This window comes from Phacochoerus africanus, chromosome 1, assembly GCF_016906955.1.
Source record: "Phacochoerus africanus isolate WHEZ1 chromosome 1, ROS_Pafr_v1, whole genome shotgun sequence".
In the NCBI taxonomy this organism is placed as follows: domain Eukaryota; kingdom Metazoa; phylum Chordata; class Mammalia; order Artiodactyla; family Suidae; genus Phacochoerus; species Phacochoerus africanus.
Window position 1 is genome coordinate 3,664,610 of NC_062544.1, and position 20,186 is coordinate 3,684,795.

Consider the following 20,186-nt stretch of genomic DNA (forward strand, 5'->3'; position numbering starts at 1 on the left):
GTAGATTTAGGAAGGAGCTGGTAAGGTCCGGGCGGCTCCTTAGCACATATACTGCTGGTACTAAATGCTAAGAATCTGGACTTTCTAACCAGGAATCGGGAAACCATGGGAGGCCTCCGGACAAGGTACCAACGGCAACCGCTGTGATTATTAAACAGAGGTTCTGGTGGCGGTGGATACTGGAAAGGAGATGGGGAAAGGTTGGGTTCAAGCAAGAGGAGCAGGGACTGAATGTATCCAGAAATTGCGGTCAGGTGAGGATTTCTTCTCTTTTTTTTTCCTTCCAGAGATATTTTAAAAATAAGACTCGGCAGTGGCTGGCTAGTGACCGATGGCAGGGTCGCCGAAGACTCGGCCAGGCGCTGTGCTTGGCACTTGGTGCGTGGCGGTGCCCACAGGCCTTCACGGACACCGCGGGGATGGGTCTGGAAAGAGGCCGAGGGGCGCTGGGTCGGACGGCAAGTGCACCGGGCAGGCGTGGGTAGGTGCCGGGAAGAAAGACGCTCCCGGAGGAAGGACGGGTCTTTGGCGACGACGGCCAAGGCGAGGCACCGAGGCGCACCAAGTGCGGCCGGAGGAACCGCCGCCGGGTGTCCGTCAGCCGCGCGGAGCGTCGGGAACTGTAGTCCTCGCCTCTCCACCTGGACCCGGCCAGACGCGCCCAGCGCGGTTCCCTGCCCTTATATCGCGGACTGGCCGGTCTGGGTGCGGGGCCCTTCTGGACCGCGGGCGCCTGGGGTGACGTCATCCTCAGGGCACCTCCCCCTCGTTGAAGGTTTTAGGTGTCTATGGAAAGTGTGCCCCCCAGCAAGTCGGCAGTGAACGACGCCAACCCTCAACGGTGGAAGAAAGCCCCCTCCAATCCCTCCTCTGCCTTGACCCTTCCTCCCCGCATGTCTTCCCTGCCGCTTCGGCTCGACTCCGCGCCCCATTTTGCTCAGGCAGGGCCTCGGGCAGCCCCGCGCCGCGGCGAGGGGCGGGGTGAGCCAGGGCGGGGCGGGTCCTGACTAGACCGCGTCGCGCTCGGGGGCCGCGCCGGGTAGCGTTTCTTTCTGGTGCCCGGGGCGGCTCTGGCTCCGAGAGCCCTTCGCCGGCTCCACGGGGACCTCTGTGCACGGATGGACCCGCCCGGACCCGGCGGGAAGCGGCCCGGCAGGCGGCGGCCCCGGCGGCGTCAGCAGAGGCAGGACAGGGCCGGGGCCGCGGGTCCCTGAGGCGCGCGGGCCCACTGGGTCCGGCGGCGACACCATGATGCCGGGCGAGACCCACTCGGCGGCGCCCGGGACGGCGGCTGACCTCTCGCGCTGTCAGGGCTGCGCCTCCCTGCAGCAGGTGCGGCGTCTCCACCAGGCCGAGGGCGCGGAGGGTCTGGGCGGGCCGTCCAGGGCGGTGGGCTGGGGGTCAGGCCGCGCGGGCTACTCCTCTGCGCACCGCTCCCACTCCTAGGCGGAGGCTCCCTCCCTCCCTCTTTTCTTTCCCTTCTCCTGCAGTTATTTTGGGGACGATTTCCTTTGGGTTGTTTAGGCTTGGAACCCAGAATTCACTTATTGGAATGCAGTGGTGGGGGGCGGGGAGAGCGAGCGAGTGCTGGAAGGTACCCAGCACTCTGGGTTCCCCAAGGCTACTTTTAGGTTGATGAGTGATGGTCGAAATGCCAAGGGAAGTTACTTCCCCGAGGGCAGGGTTTTTTTTTATTGTGCTGGCCTTTCCTTAAGTATTTCTTGTTGGGAGGCCCGTTCTCATGAGGCCTGCGAGTTGACCAGGAGGGTCATTCACCCATTATGGGCTTGCAGTTGCACGATGTTTCTAACGGTAGCATGGATTGTTTCCTATGGTGACAGAAGAGGGGTTGGAAGTGTCTGGCCCAGGGTCTTGCAGGGTAATGGGAACACTCCCAAGTACTGGTTTCCAGCTCGACTCACCCAGCTCTCTGATGCCGCCAGTCTGTCTTGTTGCTGTCCATGCCCTTAACGGTAAAGTGGAGCTAGCCACCGTGGTGTTCACGGTAATTAAATTATCACCTAGTCCACCTTGTGTTCTAGGCACTAGGGACACAGTGGGGACATTTCACCGCTGTCAAGTGTGCGACGCATGTGTGCAGATGCGACTTTAGAAGGTTTAAGTGTTGGGAGGAAACAGAGGAGGAGTTGGAGTGTTGGTCTTGTCTCGGCTGGGGCAGCGACAGGGTGTTTTTGAGGAGGTGACAGTGGGACATCTGATTGACGAGAAGGAGGTTGGAAGAGCATGAGAGGGGCGTTCTAGGCAGAGCAGCTAAAGGTGCGCCGTTACTGCGGCGAGGAGGAACGCGGTGTCTTTGAGGAGCAGGACGAGGTCTGGTTGGCCTGTGCCCGTAGTGCAGAGGGGAGAGTGCTGATGAGGCCAGAAAGGAGTGCCGGCCAGCTGGGCCCTCAAGAGGAGCTTAGAGGGTGTCTTGTTGTTGTTGTTGTTTGAACTGCATTATCTATGAGCTGATCCCAGACGTTTTAAGGGTTGAGAGCAGGGGAGGGAGAAAGAGTCAGGTATCGTCAGTTAAGAAACAGAGGATTGGAGTTCCCGTCGTGGCGCAGTGGTTAACGAATCCGACTAAGAACCATGAGGTTGCGGGATCCCTGCCCTTGCTCAGTGGGTTAACGATCCGGCGTTGCCATGAGCTGTGGCTCAGACGCGGCTCGGCTCCCGCGTTGCTGTGGCTCTGGCGTAGGCCGGTGGCTGCAGCTCCGATTCGACCCCTAGCCTGGGAACATCCACATGCCACGGGAGTGGCCCAAGAAATGGCAAAAAGACAAAAAAAAAAAAAAAGAAAGAAAGAAAGAAACGGAGGATTTCCAGTTGTAAAGTCGTTTTCTCAGCTGAGCTGCCCCACATAGACATTTATAATGTGCTTTTATTTTTCTCCCTCAAAACCCAGAAATGTGGGTGAAGTTCTCTTGAATTGTCAGTAAGTTATGTCTATTCTTTGGGCCAGTTTATTCGCTCGGCAAGTGTTTATTGATCACCTGTTGTGTCTTAGGCAGAGCAGTCGCAGTGGGGGGGGCGGCAGCGATTTGGCAAATATTCTCCATCTTTTGGAGCTTCCATTGTGAGAGGTGGGGGGGGAGACAGATTAAACAGGTTACCCGAGGAGGTGGTACACGTGTTGGGGTTAAGGTGAAAAGGAAAGAGGGAGAACGAGAGGGTGAGGAAGGGGCCGCTGGCTGGTGGAATCTAAGCAGGGAGTCGCGGAGGCTACACAGAGGCTGGGTTTGAGCCGGGGGTCAGAACAAGCGCTAGGGGTTGGGAGAAAAGCATCGCAGACAGTAGAAAGATCCGTGTGGAGGCCTGACTGATGTAGGAGCTCGGCTGGCATCCTTGGGAAGAGCGAGGAGGCCACTGTTGCTGGGCTGGAGTGCGGGTTGGTGTCCTGAGCTGCTTGGGGCTGCTGTACTGAAAGCTGGAAACCAGATGGCCTGTAAGCGATGTGTTTCTCCCACTTATGGTGTCTGGGACACCCAAGGTCAGGAGACCCGCAGGTTTGGTATCTGCTGAGGGCCAGGTTCCTGGCCATGCTTTCCCTTTGCTGTGACCTCGCATGGCAGAAGGCGGAGGGAGCTCCTGGGTCCTTTTTATAAGAGCACTGGATCCAGCCACAGGGGCTCTGTCCTCATGACCTCATCTCTAGCAGGAGCCCAAGCTCCAAAAAGCTGTGACATTGGCGATTGTATCTCAGCACAGGGGGCACACATGGCCTACAGCAGTCGGGGAGTTTGACAGAGTCCAAAAGATGAGAGCTTGATTGTGGGGGCCTTTGAAGACCGTTGTAAGGATTTGGGGCTTTGACTCTGAGAGGAGGGAGGCTTTCGTGCAGGGGAACGAGTGGCGTAAGTGACGCTGTCCAGTTGTGGGTCTGACTTTCCTTCCGTCCCCATCCGCGTTCAGAGCAGCAGCTGCGCACCCCGGCTGCTTAGGCCAGAAACTAGACGTCAGCCTTGGCTCCTCGCTTTTCTCCCCCAACCTGCATCCAGTCCACCAGCCGATTCTCTAGGCTCCATCTTCGTTGTCTGTTTCTCACCATCCCCACTGTTTCCATCTCTGTTGAACCGCTGTACTCTCTGGCCCTGAGGTTATTGCAGTGTCCTGCGAACCTCTCCACCCCCCTTGCCACATTCCCACTGCTGGTTCTCAGAACAGCAGTAGGATTCAGCCTGTTTAGTCTCTAAGACTAGGGCTCTGCCGGCTCTTCTGTAAGGAGCCAGATCATGGATATGTAGGTGGTGTGGTCTTTTTCGCTGATGCTCAGCTCTGCCTGTGTAGGGTAAAGACGGCCGCAGAGAGTACCGAGGGAGTGGGCGTGGTTACGGCCGTGGAACCCTCATTTGCAGAAACAGGCCAAGGGCCTTGCTTTGCAGGCCTCTTTCCTAGACCGCAACGCCCCATTGCATCTGGGTTTTCTGTTGTCTGGAACGCCTTTGTAGGGGAAGAGGGTGGTTGTGAATTGAGCCTCTGGAGCACGTTTTCAATATTGCAGAGTAAGGCAGATGATGCAGAACCTTGGACGGTAACCACCTTGGAATTTTGTGCTTATTTCCACTCACATTGTGGAGCAGGGGAGGGTTTTGCATAGCTCCTACCCAAGTGCTCGTAGTAAGAACAGCAGGCGGTGGCGTGCAGCCTGGATGGAGGAGGTAAATGATCTCCCTGACGCATGCCAGTGATGCTGAAAGTGTGGCTGCTAATAGAGGGAAAAGAGGCTCTGAGTATGAGAAGCTGCCGAGAGGGCAGAGACCACAGGTCTGGAGAAGGCGCAGAGGTTTAAAGCCGACCTGCCTGCAGGGAGGAGAGAGTGGCCCCGAGAGAGCAGAGGTGCTGGGAACGTGGGCTCCTCAGACGTGTTTGAGGAACAGAGTTGCTACCAGGGTCCCAGAATGTGCTTCTAGGGAAGCAGGGAAGGGTCGGGGGCACTGGTTCCCTCAGGCAGGGGCGGGGGTAGGAGAATGGAGGACTGTCACTTAAAAGAAACTTTGTGGAGCTCCTGTCGTGCCTCAGTGGTTAGCGAACCCAACTAGCATCCATGAGGGTGCAGGTTCGATCCCTGGCCTCGCTCCGTGGGTTAAGGATCTGTGTTGCCGTGAGCTGTGGTGTAGGTCGCAGATGCAGCTCGGATCTGGCGTGGCTGTGGCGCAGGCCAGTGGCTACAGCTCTGATTCGACCCCTAGCCTGGGAACCTCCATATGCCGCGAGTACAGCCCTAAAAGACAAAAATAAATAAATAAACAAACAAATAAATAAAAGGAACTTTGTGACCCTTTGTGGCCATCCACGAGACCGAGTGCCATCATGAAGGGTCGGGAAGAAAGCCAGCGGGCCGTGTCAGGCGATCCGGGAGAAACGGAGACACAAACAGCCGGCAGGCAGGGAGTCGGGGTGGGAAAGGGTGCCCTGTCCCTGGGAACAGGTGGTCGCATTCGCCCGTTACCAGGTCCCTGACCCCTCACCTGTAGGAAGGAAGGTTCTGCAGGGTGACGTGGTGTCACGGCAGGGTCCGTACTTCCGCTGAACTTGTGCCGGAGAGACACGGGAGGCTCTGTACTTGGAGAAGACGTCCTGGCCTGCAGCTTCAGCACGCAGTTTGCTGCGAGTGTCGTGTCTCCGGGAGCACTGTGGTCCATGCTGTGGCTTCCTTCAGAGCCTCCGTGGGGGGCTGACCGTCTCTGTCCCCCGCAGGATGGTGCTTTGTGTGCACGGAGAGTCTTCTTCCCACCTCACTCCTCCCAGCCTCATTCTCCGCACTAGGGGCTCGGGCACGGCCTTTGCGGAGCTGGGTTCTGGTCAGCTCCCTCATGACCTCATCTGTTTTCTCGTCCTTGTTGGTTCCAGTGGCTTAGCACTGACCTGGAGCCCAGCGTGTGCTTGCACTGCTGCACTTCGGGAGTCCTAAGCCAGTGTGGACCCTCGATCGGGTGATTCTTTGTACGGTTAGGTCTGAAGTTGAGGGGCGTGCAGTTCCGCTGGCAGAGGCCCTTTGTGCTGGCCGTCCCCTCTTTCACAGTTTAGTCGCTGCAGAGCAAAATCGTCGAACTCTGGGGAATCCTGATGAGCGTTTGAAGCGCATGGTTAAACTGGTTAGCTCATGTAACTAGAATAGATTCAAACTAAATGGTGTCTGGCTCTCCTCGGAGCAGGTTTGAACCAACTGATACAAACTTGCACTGGATTCCCATTGACGATTGCCAATGGTGTGAACTTCATTATTTGAAACTTGAAACATACGTGTTTCTAGACGTGTCCATTTGTAAATGGTTGTAAGGAAGGCTCACAAGGCTGTAATTCACTCCTGTACTGAACATTTTTCGAGCATCGCTGTGACTGTGGTGCTGCGGCATGCGTTGGATCACAACCATGAAGCGAAGAGGCGGGGAGCCTGTGTTGTGGTTGATGAGTGAAAAGGCAACCACAGCGTACGTGTAATAAGTCACACATGCCTACTGGGGAAAAGCGGATCTGCACGGTTCAAACGCTTGTTGCTCAAGGGTCCGCTGTGCTCTGGGGGACATTCAGGGTGCCTGGGAGCACCGAAGAGGGACAGCTGGAAGCTTCCCAGAGGAAATGAGTCTAGGTCTGAAGGATGCGCGGTGACTAAATACAAGGGGAGGATGGAGGGAGAGCGTGGTGGACGGGGGACGGCACGTGCCGAGACTCAGAAGGAGAAAGGACTAAGCAGAGTCAGAGGGCAGGACGAGGAGCGACTGGAGCCTGCCTTCCCAGGGACCGGGGCCACTCAGCTTGTCCTGGCGGGCATCCCACCTTCCCGCCTTGTTCGGTGTACACTGTTTCAGAGGGGGTCCCACAGAGTCCTGTCTCTCCACTCCGGAGACACACTCAGCTCTGATGGAGAGCGCCCGAGGCTAATTTTTTTTTTTTTTTTCCTTTTTACAGCTGCACCCGCTACATATGGACGTTCCTGGGCCCCGGGGTCAATCAGAGCTGCAGCTGGGCCCTATGCTACAGCCACAGCAACACTGGATCTGAGCCACATCTGCGACCTACACCGCAGCTTAGGCAACGCTGGATCCTTAACCCAACTGAGCGGGGCCAGGGATTGAACCCGCATCCTCACAGAAGCAATGTTGGGTTCCTAACCCGCTGAGCCACATGGGAACGCCGAGCCTCTAATCTGAAAACAGGAGCAGTTGAGAAAAGGTTGGCAAGCAGAGGAGGAGGTATCGCTCATGAGAGAGGGTTCAAGCGGGCCCTTGGCCGGACCGCCCCCAGCAAAGCGGTTGAAGTGATTGGTCTGCTTTTCAAGGTCATTTATTTTGAAATTGTTCAGAATTTACAGGAAGGTTGCCAGAACAGAGCAGAGAACTCTGCTGCTCTTTTCACCCCGTCCACGAGTTGAGATGTCTGCGCTCATTTCCCCATGGGTATGCTCGTGCACGCACACTCACACATGTGCACACTCACACGCGTGTGCTCGCACACTTTCTCTCCCCTCTGGGCTCCAGAGTGCACTTCCCCAGATCTGGGCGCTTCAGCAGAACCACAGGTCTCTGAGTCCGGGTGAGACGCGGGGCCCGGAGGCCCATCCCACGGGCTCCGTTAGGCCCGGCAGAGCCTTTCTTTGCCTTTCTGGCCCAAGGTCCTGTTAGGAAGCTGTGTCGTGTGTCCCCGTCATGCCTCGGCAGCCTCCTCCCTCTCGTCTGTCGTTGTCTCTCGTGCTCAGGAAAGCTCGAGGCCAGCCTTGTGTTCTCTGCGGAACACTGGGCCGGCTCCGGACAGCTTCGTGGTGGTTGCACAGCCGAGGTCCCCCAGGACCGCACCCGGGTTGGGGGCTTCCCGGGGGACGGCTCCCGGGGTGCTCACTGTAGTGAAAGGAGGCGCAGGTGAGGTCTTGAGGAAACCAGGTGAGCCACGCGCCCTGCGAGTCCCTCCTGCGGGGCATTGTGACCCGTGGGCCGTGTCGTCCGCCAGAGCTGCTCATTAGAGACTGGGGGGGAGGGGGCCGGTCACGTGGGCACCCCCTGCCTAGCAGGCACCAGAATTCCAGATGCCGAGAAGGAGCGCAGGTGCCAGCATAAACCACATCCCACAGCTGAGCCTCAAGGCGCTGCCCTTGTCAGTTCAGGGGATGGGGGGACACTCTAGAAACCCAAGTGCCTGGATGCCAGCCAGGGGCCCACCTTGCCAGCAGGCCTTTGTAAGGACTGCAGTCTCAGGCCTGCCTGGGGAACTCTAGTCTGTACCCACCTTGGGGAGGGGCACGCTCTGGCCCCTAGTGAGCAGAGGCCAGGGATGCTGGCAGGCATCTCAGTGCAAAGGCCCATCCTGCAGCTAAGAATCTTCCAGCCCCAGATACTGGCAATTTGAGGTTGACTCTGGCATTGTCCTTATCCCGTTGTCATCTGTGTGTTTCCTTCTTTGTTTGGTATCTCCGTGTGGTACTCACCTGTTTAGTAATAACCCGTTCCTCCCCTGCCGTCTCCTCCGTCCCCCTCAGCCCCCAGGCCTGTGGTGGGTCCCCGCCAGGGCATCCCGCCACCCTCCGGCCCTGTGTGCTCAGCCCCTGTGTCGGTCCACTTCCCGGGCAGGGCGTGGAAGGGAGGGCAAGCGGAGAGGGCGTCTTCTTTCCTCAAGCGACTTCACGAGGCTGCGGTGGGGATGAAGTTGACAGTGTGCATGGGGATGGGGCCCTGACGGGGAGCCGGTGTGAGCGACAGCAGGTGCGCTGCTAGGGGCGGGGGGGGGGGGAGTGCTAGTGAACACGGGAGTGTGGGGCGCTGGAGCTTGACTCCGAGACTAACAAGGTGGGAGTGAGGGCAGCAGAGAAGGGAGAAGTGGGAGTGGGTCTGCGCCCCCAGGAGACCTTCCAGTGGAAGTTCCAGAAGGAGGGGACCAGACCCAGGAGAGGAGGAGCAGCACCCTGACCCCTGCCCTTCCCTGGAGCCTGGACAGTAGTGGGGAGAGCACAGGGTGTGCACCGGCAATGGACGTGAGGCCCCGTCGGGACCCAGTCCAGTCCGCTCAGCGGTCACAGTTGTGACGCTCATCAGTCAGAGACTAACTTAGAGCCGTCACAGGTGACCTTGGGTCAGATTGGAGGGAAACTTTGGGGGCATGTTTTATTAGGGTACTGCAGCAGTTGCCCAAACTCAGCAGCCAGGCTGAAGGAGAAAGGCCAGGGACCGGAATGCTGTGGGAGACCGAGCAAACGTCCTCGCCTAGTTCGTGGTTTATTCTCCTGTGTGGTGCTCTGTTTCGTGATGTTAGGTTTTTGAGTCAGAGTTACTCATGAGCATAGTTTGCAGAGACAGCTAGAGATGCAGGACATGGTAAGCCCCCAGCCAACCTGTCCCCCGCCCCCCCCTCTCAAGAGGCGTCACCTTGGGGCAGTTTCTGTTGTGGCTCAGTGGAAATGCCTCTGGCTAGTATCCATGAGGACTCAGGTGCAATCCCTGGCCTCGCTCAATGGGTTGAGGACCCCGTGCGGCAGTGAGCTGTGGTGTAGGTCACAGATGTGGCTTGGATCTGGCGTTGCTGTGGCTATGGTGTAGGCTGGCAGCTGTAACTCTCATTCGACCCCTAGCCTGGGAACCTCCATATGCCGAGGGTGCGGCCCAAAAAAGTCAAAAAAAAAAGAAAGAAAGAAAAAAAAAACGACACCACTTTTGCACTCTGGGCTTCATATTGTTATGTGGTAGATGTGTGTCACTAGGTGTTTTTCAGTTTTAGGCGTGTTGTTTGATTTCGGATTTTGGAAGGTGAGGCTTGAGTGTTCTGCCCTGCCCCCCAGCAGACCTGAGTATCCCCCTCCTCCAAAAAAAAAAGAAAAAACCTTCTCTCAGTGTAGTTATGATTTCCATTAAGTCACGATTCAGAGTTATTATCATGACTATATGTTATTGAGCCAAACTCTGGGATAAATTATGATTTTTCCTTTCCTGTATACTCTCTTGTCCCTGATTAATGATCATATCTTTAGTTCGGTGTGTTCATGTTGAAATTGTTAATGAGTATTTACTCTATGTCAGAGACAAGTTAAGTAATTTATATGGCTCATTCTATTTAATCCTGATAGTAAACTGGTCATGTAACCCCCCCCAAAAAAAAAAAATTTGAGTCTTCTTATCTGTCAGAGTGGCAGTAGCACTGAAGCAGGGATAGATAAAGTCACTTTGCCCAAGGCACCCTCCCAGAAAGTCGTGGAACAGGAATTTGAATCCTGTGTCCAACTCTAAAGCCTGAGGTCTCTGGAATGTCTCTGACACGGTACTGAGTGTTAGGGAATGGTCTCTGGCAGCAAGGCTGGCTGGGAAGAGGAGATTGACTAGCACAGAACTCAAGAAAGCAAAGGAAGAAAAGAGGTTATTTTAAAAATAATCCACTTAGCAATATTGTAAATCAGCTATACTTTGATAAAATAAATTTAGAAATAAGCTTCATGAAAACAAAACAAAAATAATTCATGTAAATGCAAAGCGAAACTATATTCATTTGCAGTTCTCTGCTGCTTAGGGAGAAATAGCTTTTTTTTTTTTTTTCCCCTTGCCTTTTAGGGCCGCCACCCATGGCATATGGAGGTTCCCAGGCTAGGGATCTAATCAGAGCTGTAGCTACTGGTCTACACCACAGACACAGCGGTGCCAGATCCGAGCCGACTCCGTGACCTACACCACAGCTCACGGCAGTGCCAGATCCTTAACCCACTGAGCGAGGCCAGGGATGGAACCGCTTCCTTATGGTTCCTAGTCAGATTGTTTCCATTGCACCACAATGGGAACTCCTGGAAATAGCATCTTAATGCTTTCGTTCTGCCAGATATTCTGTCCCTCTGTCCTTAAAGGAAAGCTCCCTCCTGAGCCTTTAGTCCTGCTCTAGTGCAGCCTGCAACCACCTTCCTGCTTCCCTTGACCTCTGAGTTGTGCCCCACCGAGTCCCCTCGCCGTTTACTCCGTGGGCTGGGTGGAGCGCGTGCACCTCCTTCAGCACCTCCCTGAGCAAGTGAGTTTGCGGGGGTGTCTGTTTTAACCATCACGACTGCTTGGGAGCTTGAACAGAATTTTACCTTGGAATTCGTTTTCCCCCCAAATCGTGAAAGCTTGCTTTCTAGGTGTAGATTTCTAGGTCTCTAGGTTCTTGCTGAAGTCTGAAGCCATTCTGATTCCAGGGTCTTTGTCTGACTTGTTTAGATTTTTTTCTCTCATGATTCCAATAGGATCTTTGCCTTTTCTCTGATCTGAAATTTTGTGCTGATGTTTCGTGGTTTGGATCCTCTGTATATCCATGTGCTGGGCCCTTTCAATTCGGAAACTTCTGGCTTTAGTTCTGGGCTTTTCTTCTTGAATATCGGTATTTTTGAAAATTATCTCCCCATCTTTTCCATTCTTCTCTCTGGAACTCTTGTTGGGCATATGAGACTTTTTGCCTGGGACCCTGATTGTTTTTATTTTTATTTATTCTCTCCCATGTCTGTTTTGCTTTATTTTGGAGGACCTATTTTTTCAACTTGATCATCAGATATTTTAACTTTTATTTTGCTTTTCTGTTTTTAATTTATAGTTTAGTTACTTAAGTATAATACACCTATTATAAAATCCATCCTTTTAATATATACAGTTCAGTGGTTTTTAGTATATTCACCATTATGCAACCTGATCACCACTATATACATACATATAAAACATGTTTATCCTGCTCTTGTACCTACTGCTAAGAAGCCCCAGAAGCATTAGAAGTCACTCCCCTTCCCCAGCACCCACGACCCTGGCATTCACTAATCTACTTTTTGTCTCTCTGGACTTGCTTCTTATGGACAGTTCATGTGGACGGGATCATACAGGGTGTAGCCTTTGTAACTGCTTCTTTCATTTCGTGTGTTTTCAAGGTTCATTCACATTGTAGCATGTGCCATTCATTTCTGTTCATTGCAATTTGATCACTTTGTACGGCTGTTGGACATCTTATTTATCCAGTCATCAGTTGGCCTTTAGTTTATTTCTACTTTTTTGGCTAGTGTGAATAAATACTGCTATAAATAAAAGTGCACAAATTTGACATGGGCATATGTTTTCAGTTCCCTTGGGTATATACCTCGGAGTGGAATTTCTGCATTGTATATTAACTGGTTAACATTTTGAGGCATGTCAAATTGTTTGCCACAGCAGCTCATTTCATATTCTACCAGCAATGTAATGAGGGTTCCAATTTCCTGGCATCTTCACCAACACTTGTTATTGTCTGTTGTTTTGATTTTTAGCCATCCTGGTGGGTGTTTTTAATTTTTAAAAGCTTTTTTAAAAAATTCTAAGAATGCTGAATATTCCTTTTAAAAATAGCTGCTTGTTCGTATTTCATGAATATAGCATCATTTATCTCAGATCGTATTCGTATTTTTAAAGTTTTCTTCTCAGGTTTTGTTTACTCTAAGTTGCTTTGGCTTATTTTGTTTTGGTCTCTATTTCATGTTACAGGTTTCTCTCTGAGGTTTAAAAACCTTTGGTTGTCTGTTCATATTAAGAGTGGTGGCTATTAATACAGAGACTGGAGGTGCAGGAGGGGTGGGGCTTTTGGATCCTGAGCTTCATCGCGGTAGGTCTGGGTGCCTCACTTGCTGATTGAAGAATATCTCGTCAGTACCTTTGGGTCTTGCCTGCAGGGTGGTTAGATTTCCTCTGAGAAACTGCTTCCAGTCTCCTGCCTGCAGGCCCCCAAGATTGGCCGCCCCTGTCTGGGAGCTTAATGGGGAGCAGCAGGGGCCCAGTGTCAGGACAGTGTGCTCAGTATGACTGGTCCCTCTGTTTTTGGTGCCTTCCACCTGCTCCAAGTGTTCACAGCATCCCAGGCAGAGGTTTCTTCAAAACCAAACCTCCTTCTGCTGGAAGGGGGAGGTGCAGTTTCCTGGAGGCAGAGCAGAGCAGGGGGTCTGAGGATTAGATGCTTGCCATCCAGCTTGCCACCAGTTCTCTTTTTAGTGAAACCCCTCACCTTCCACCCCCACCCCAGTGGGTCTGCTAAAACAGTATCCTGAAACCTGCTTTCTATGTCCATTTGTCTTTTATCCTGTTCTCATCCATATGAGTTGGCCTTTGGGGAAAAGAAATCCCTTGACTTTAGTTGTAGTTGATTTTAGGGAGGGAGTAAAGGCAAATGCATCCTTTACCCTCCGGCTAGAAACATGTATGTAGATTCTGTACATAATGCATGATTTTTTTAAAATGTGGGAAGCCAAATACATTAAAGCTATTGAACAATACATTCATTGCCCTTTTGACTGAAAGTGTTCAGAGTCTCTGCTATACACAATATATTCTAGAATAAAGATAGAAATGTGGGGGGAAAGGCGTAAAAGTACTAGAGTAACATACGGGAGATTCCTTATGTTTTAGCATTGAAGTGGGGTTGGAACCTTATAGCTATATTGGGAAGCCAACAAAAAGGACAGAGTCAACTATTTGAATATTTAAAACCTATGTATTTCTATGTAGCTCTATTTTCATGATCACTTTACAACACACACACACACGTAATATTTGGACCAGATGTTACACTCCCTCATGTATTTGAGCTCGTAAGAAAAGTGCACCTCACCAAAGAACAAGTGATACTAAGGGGCTCTTACTAAAAGCATTATGAATGACCACAAGAAATAAGGAGGACTTCTCAGTCTCATTCATAAAGAACTCTAAATGAAAAGCGTGACTCGAAGATGATCAGAGCTCTCAGTTGTCACCAATGCAGGTAGCCTATTTGGACCTGAACCTAAGGAAAAGTGGCAGTGTCTTCCGGAGGGTTAGGCAGGAAGCGCACCGCTGTTGGTAAGGACTGAGAAGGACCTCGCTGACCTGCAGCGGAGAATCGCTGGACGGAGTCCATCAGACAGACTTTACATGCACAGCAGCAGTGCTGAAGGGAGATAGATACAGAAAACAAGTAAGAGGGATTTGTAATAGGTGTTGGGATTATAAGGTCACGTATTTTTTACCTTATATTTCAGTGTGTAGATTTTTTCATTTTAATGAATATGTTACGTGTATGACTGCAAAGAAACTGCACGTATTGATTGCCCTGAAGGGAAATATTTGTATCATTCTCCAAATCAGATTATCCAGAAAAAGACATTTTGGGGATAGTTAGTGAAAAATATGTTCTTACTTTCGAAGTTTTTATCAGTGTCAAAAGGAGATGTTAAAAGGAAAAAGTCACTTAAAAGAAAAAAATTATTCATTTTTAAATCTTAGAAATGTGTGGGGGTGTTTTTTTTTTCTTTTTTTGTCTTTTTGCTTTTTCTAGGGCCACACCTGCGGCATATGGAGGTTCCCAGGCTAGGGGTCGAATTGGAGCTGTAGCCACCGGCCTACGCCACAGCCACAGCCACAGCCACAGCCACATGGGATCCTTAAGCCACTGAGCAAGTCCAGGGATTGAACCCGCAACGTCATGGTTCCTAGTGGGATTCATTAACCACTCAGCCACGACGGGAACTCCCTTAGAAACATTTTGGACAGTGTAACTAACATTTTTTTTTCTGTCAAGTTGGCAGCAGTAATTTGGTACCAGATTTGTAATTGGCCTCGTAAAGCGTGTTATGTACATCCTTGTGAAATGGATTTTTCCACTCATCTTGGCCCCACTTTAGTGTTCCTGTTTGTCTTTCCCATGTTGTTGTTTGTTTTAATAATTTTTTATTATGTTATTGGTGTTTTTATTTATTTATTTTCTTTTTTTTAGGGCCATACCCAAGGCATATGGAGGTTCCCAGGCTAGAGGTCTAATTAATTGGAGCTACAGCTGCCAACCTACACCACAGCCACGGCAACACCAGATCCAAGCCCCACCTGCGACCTACACCACAGCTCACGGCAATGCCGAATCCTTCACCCATCGAGCGAGGCCAGGGATCAAACCCACAACCTCATGGTTCCTCGTCAGAGATTCGTTTCCGCTGTGCCACGACGGGCACTCCCCCATGTTGTTTTTATGTTTTTGCTACTTTTTATAATGTACACATATTTTTGGATGATCTTAAGTCCCTTCAGAAACAGTGAGGAATGAAGGGTAAACTCATAGTTGATGGTAATCAGTGAACTAAAATAGTGGATATTTATTGAGCTCTCCCTGTGAGGAAGCAGTCCAGCGCCGGTCAGAGCATCTGTACAGCCTCCGTGCTCTCAGAGGGCACCATTCAGATGCAGAAATGTTGAGAGAGAACACGGGCTCGAGGTCACACAGTACTTGTGTAGGGTTACCCACAGCGTGAATAGCAGGTACACTTATTTCTGTGTTTACCTAATATAGTGAACGGTCTGTTTATATTTTACGATAAACGTTACAGGAAAAAATTAGATATAAAGTAGGTTATATTGTAAAAGCAAATAACTAACTGTGGCCTTTTTTCTTTCAGAATTTGAACGAATATGTCGAAGCACTAATTACCTTGAAGCAAAAAATTATTAATACAGAGTGAGTATGTTGTCATGTGTTTGGCCCAACTCCAGGAGCCTGACACACGAGCTGGAGCAGGTGGTGGCATCAGACCCGGGGGGCTGAGAGTAGAAGTGGGGCTGCTCGTCTGGGGCCTGTGTGGGGTGGGCTGGAAGGCAGCTCCTCGGGGCCCTGTCTGCAGTGGGAGCTCTCTAGTCTTGGCACTCAGGCCTTCACAAGGCTCAGGGGTTAGGACATGATTTTTGCTAAACTGAAAAAAATTTTCTAAAAGCAGTTTTCTATCCGTAAAGCCTTCTTCACTTTAGGACTGGACATCAGGTTTCCTCATAGTATTTCACGGTCGTAGTGTGAGATTGTTTTTTATAATCGTATAAAAATCTCAGGAATTTCTAGGTGAAGATACCTAGATGAAAGGAATTTTAAATTGAAAACTCATGTATCAGTGCAGTGCTTTTGAGGACTTTGACAGTAGATGGTGTGTGTGTACATATGTTTAATTCAGTAAACATAAATTTGTTGCAAGAGACCTAGGATAAAAGCTGCCTGGCCTACTTTGAAACTTGATTTTAACATAGTATATTTTCTAGATTGAAAAAGTAACATAATTCTTTTTCTTTGTTACAGTAATTTGTTAACAGAGTATCAGAAGAAATGTGATGATATCCTTTCCACTGGCTTTTCCTTTGAATTTTTGAGTATTTAAAAAAAAAAAAAGTGAGAATTTGCAGAGTTATCCTTTGGAAAGCAGTGTTTACAGGCTCAAAATAGGAAGCGCCTCTGACAGGCCCAGCATGCAGCTGTCTGCTGGGATCAGGTTTGAAGATCAAGGCTGCTGGTCTCCTTGTTCCAGAATGAAATGTGTTTTGGTTTTGTCATTGGTTTTGATTTTCGTAGGGTGTCACAAGCTTTTTAAAGAGTAGGTCTGTTGCATATGTACTGTGGCCGTGACCCATGTTCTTCAGGATTAGGAAGAATGCAAAGCTGAGAATTCTCTGATGTCCTGAGAACATTTTGGGATTTCTGTAAGAAGTGCAGTGTAGAAATATCCGGAATGTTGGAAAGTTAACTTTTGCTAGTTAGTTTTGTGGCTAGTAGAGAGTTACTGAAGGTACCCCAAATCGCAGTGTCATCTCTCCTCACGAGGCAGTTCTCGGCACTCAGGCGCGTTCGGTCAGTAGCCACGCAGAGCACCTGCAGTGTCGTGGGCCCGGATTTTCTTGGCAGGGGCGGGCCCTACTGCAGTCGTTGCTCCCCATCTTGTAACGCGCACCTGAGTTAAATCTTTCCCAGGACAGTAAACACAGGTTTTTAGGGACTCACTCACACACAGCTGCGTCTTCAGTATTGGAGCAGATACTGCTCCTCAGCTTCGGCAGTAGCCTGACGCCTGTTCCCTGTTATTTCTGGCATCCCTAAACTTACATGTCCTCGCTGGTTCTTTGTATGTGTTGCTACCGTCATGTCTGATTTGTGTGATGAGAGTAATAAAATTAAGCCCTAGCATTCAGATGTACTTTTAGTATCTGAATTGTAATTTTTATTAAAAAAAAATTGGGGGGGGGGGGGGCTGCACCCACAGCCTGCGGAAGTTCCCCGGGCCAAGGATCGAACTCGTGTCACAGCTGTAACCAGAGCCGTAGCAGTGATGACACTGGACCTTTAACCCACTGAGCCTGAGCCACGAGGAAATTCCCTGAATTTTTATGTTTGGGAAAATAGGTCACTGAAAATCTCCTCTTGTGCTTTATTTATCGAAACACTCATTCTGTTTAACTATAAATGTATGTTATTGCAAGATCTTTGATTTTGAAAACTGTACAGAAATAGTTCTTATAAACACTTCTAATTAGGTGACGAAGGAAATAGGCAATTAATACCTCTGTTAGGAAAATAAATGTTCATTGTATCCTTTTAGGAGGAAAAGTTGTGAACGTTGTGAGGTATTCTAGCAGAGAAATTACTGATTTATTTCTAAAATTTGTAAAATTTTAAAAATCAAAATTATTAGGATAATTTATTAAAAACTGATAGAACTTTTGGATTAGTCTTAAATTCTCCTTTTGCAGTGCAGTAATGTGCTTCGGCCTCAACTACAGATAAATGTAGATTAAAACCCACCCACGCACATTTGGCATTTGCTGCAGTAAATGTGTATTTGTTGCACTTTGCCTGTATGCGCTTGTTTGCTCGACAGCCTGAGCTGCCAGTGTTGCGGGTTTAATATGGCTTCGTATGTAGTCTGGTTTCTTACTCTTTTGTGTAATTCTGACTTTTGTTGTTTATTAGTTCCTCCTTCTACAGGGCGGAGAGAATTTTTATTTCATCAGATTTTTTTTTTTTGAACTTTTCTTTTTTGCAAAGACTGCAGTAATTTAGGATGAATAAAATATACTCCTTAATCCTGAGACGTTTACGTTCTGGTAGAGAGGGTACAGATGTCTCGTGGCCAACAGATGACGTCTCTGTATGGTGATGTAAGAGTAGGATTTTATAGGAGATAAAGCTTAAAGGAATGATTTCTTTTTGAAATGTCTTAGAACATTTTACTGATGGGAAATGAAGTTGTCAAATTGTGTAGACTGTAAAAGTGAAAGTTTTTCTAGATTTTCTCTTCTCCCTGTATTTCTTCTCTCATTGCTCATTTTGTGTGTGTGTGTGTGTGTGGTTTTAGTAAGTACCTAACTCTCGTTTGCTCGAATTTATGCTCCGGACTCTGAGAAAAGGACAGGATCATTGGGTGTTCTGATATATACAGGATTCGAGGTAGTTTCCATTAGTTACATATTGCTTTGTCTTTAGTCTTGGAATTTAATAGTAATCATGCATTCAAGCAGGAATCTTTTAATTCAGAGAGGTCGGTATTTTGACTTGTGGTTCATGCTAAAATAAACAGGAGTAACTCAGTAAAAAGCTCGATCACTGTTTTAGATGGAGTGTCGAATGTTGTTTCTTAGAAATTCTGATCTTTCCTGTATGTGCAGTGAACACAAATTATTACAGACAGTTTTGAAGTGACTTATTTTCAGACAAGCGCCGGTAGATGAAATTGTCAGAGTTTTCTTTAACAAGCTTCACAGCTGCAATTTGCAAGAAGGTAAGCTACCTATTTTCCTATCGACTTGGGGTAGACATTTATCAGACTAGGTTTTTACACCGATTCAACAAAGTGCCACGTAGAATGACCCATCATGTATACTGTCCTTTGGCGCTTATAATAAAGAAGGTTCCTTTTCTCCTTACTGCTAAATTGTCCAAATGAAATTCTTACTAAGGTCTTAAATTGCAGCCTAGTGTTGCCTTCTCAGGAACTCTGTGGCCATTGAGATGAAGCTTATGCCTGTCAATTATCGTTGTCTCTGTGGATTCGACAATTTAAGGTGGTTGTTTATTGTGTGTGTTTTAAACAATTTAAAATAGTCTTACTTGGAATTTAGTACTGGCTTATTCTCTGACTTCATTTATCAACGAGAAGAAGGCAAAAGGTGATTATTAACTGAATCACAAAATTGCCTGTCATTTCATTTGAATCCGTGGTGAGTTCAGTCCTGGAAGAGCCAAAGTACCTGGCAGATTGTCCAGGTATTGTATTCTCCAGTAGGCCGAGAACCTCTTGTGGCTTGTCGATGTGCTTTTGTTAGAAATAGACTATAATGCCGAAGAAATAAGCTTCATGTACATCATTTGGGTGTTTTAAGTAAAGAGAATGCCTTAAAAAGAGAGGTTCTTTTGTTTGTTCTTTTAGTTAGAAATAACATTGAAACTCATCAGCAGATGTATTTGATAATTCACTGTAGGTACTTTTGCATAATAACACTGAGGCCTTGTCCATTTTTAGAGAGAACAGTACTCTCCATCACCAAGTGGAACAGATGCTTCAAAAAATTTCTCCTCTGCAGAAGTGTCAGGAAGAACTGGGGTCTTTAAAAGCAGAGCTGGAAGAGAAAAAGGTACCTACAGTAATTTTCCTGCAAAGGTTTATCTTCAGTAAATTAAGATCTGCTCACTTAATGTGATTGGGATAAGGCGCATTTTAGGTCGTAACGAAGGAAGTAAATGGTAATCAAGACTGAGTGGCTGACTGTACTTAGAAAACACTGAACTAGCTGTTGTTTTCTGGTTTGGTCCTTAACAGTAGTTATTAGCTCTGTAGTGCTGTATTACCTGCTTATACTTTTTGAGAGGTTCGGTAGAGGAACCTTTTAGCTGTGAATTTTGGTGATTCTGTGTGTCCTGCATTAACTGCGTATCACATTTTTACTGCTTTAAGTGTAAAATAACATGTAAAGGTTCTAACTTTTTAAAATTAGAGCAGTAATATTCTTCATTTCAAAATCAAATCACACAGTCACAGTAAAAGAATTTATTTTAAATGCTGTAAACTTTTTTTTTTTTTTTTTGGTCTTTTGTTGTTGTTGTTGTTGCTATTTCTTGGGCCGCTCCCGCGGCATATAGAGGTTCCCAGGCTAGGGGTTGAATCGGAGCTGTAGCCACCGGCCTACGCCAGAGCCACAGCAACGCGGGATCCGAGCCACGTCTGCAACCTACACCACAGCTCACGGCAACGCCGGATCGTTAACCCACTGAGCAAGGGCAGGGACTGAACCCGCAACCTCCTGGTTCCTAGTCGGATTCGTTAACCACTGCGCCACGACGGGAACTCCTGTAAACTTATTTTTTATTGTAAGTTTTGGTTTACTCTTTATTGGAGCCTTAGAAGAGAATTCGTGGCTTTTACGGATTAAAAAAAAAAAAAAAAATCTGCAGCCAGTACA

The 20,186-nt window shown here is 48.9% G+C and overlaps 1 protein-coding gene across 2 annotated transcripts in view; it reads left to right on the forward strand.

The window, feature by feature from the left end:
• Positions 1-1,045: 1,045 nt before the first annotated feature.
• ICE1 (interactor of little elongation complex ELL subunit 1) overlaps positions 1,046-20,186 on the forward strand; it is a 59,298-nt gene continuing 40,157 nt past the window's right edge. For both annotated transcript variants that reach the window (XR_007133140.1, XM_047766885.1), the window contains exons 1-5: positions 1,046-1,332; positions 15,374-15,432; positions 16,039-16,073; positions 18,490-18,508; positions 19,250-19,361. Coding sequence is in view for 1 of the 2 variants with exons in the window: in XM_047766885.1 (XP_047622841.1) it covers positions 1,249-1,332; positions 15,374-15,432; positions 16,039-16,073; positions 18,490-18,508; positions 19,250-19,361 (309 nt within the window). In the remaining variant the exon portion in view is untranslated. The remainder of the gene's footprint in view (positions 1,333-15,373; positions 15,433-16,038; positions 16,074-18,489; positions 18,509-19,249; positions 19,362-20,186) is intronic.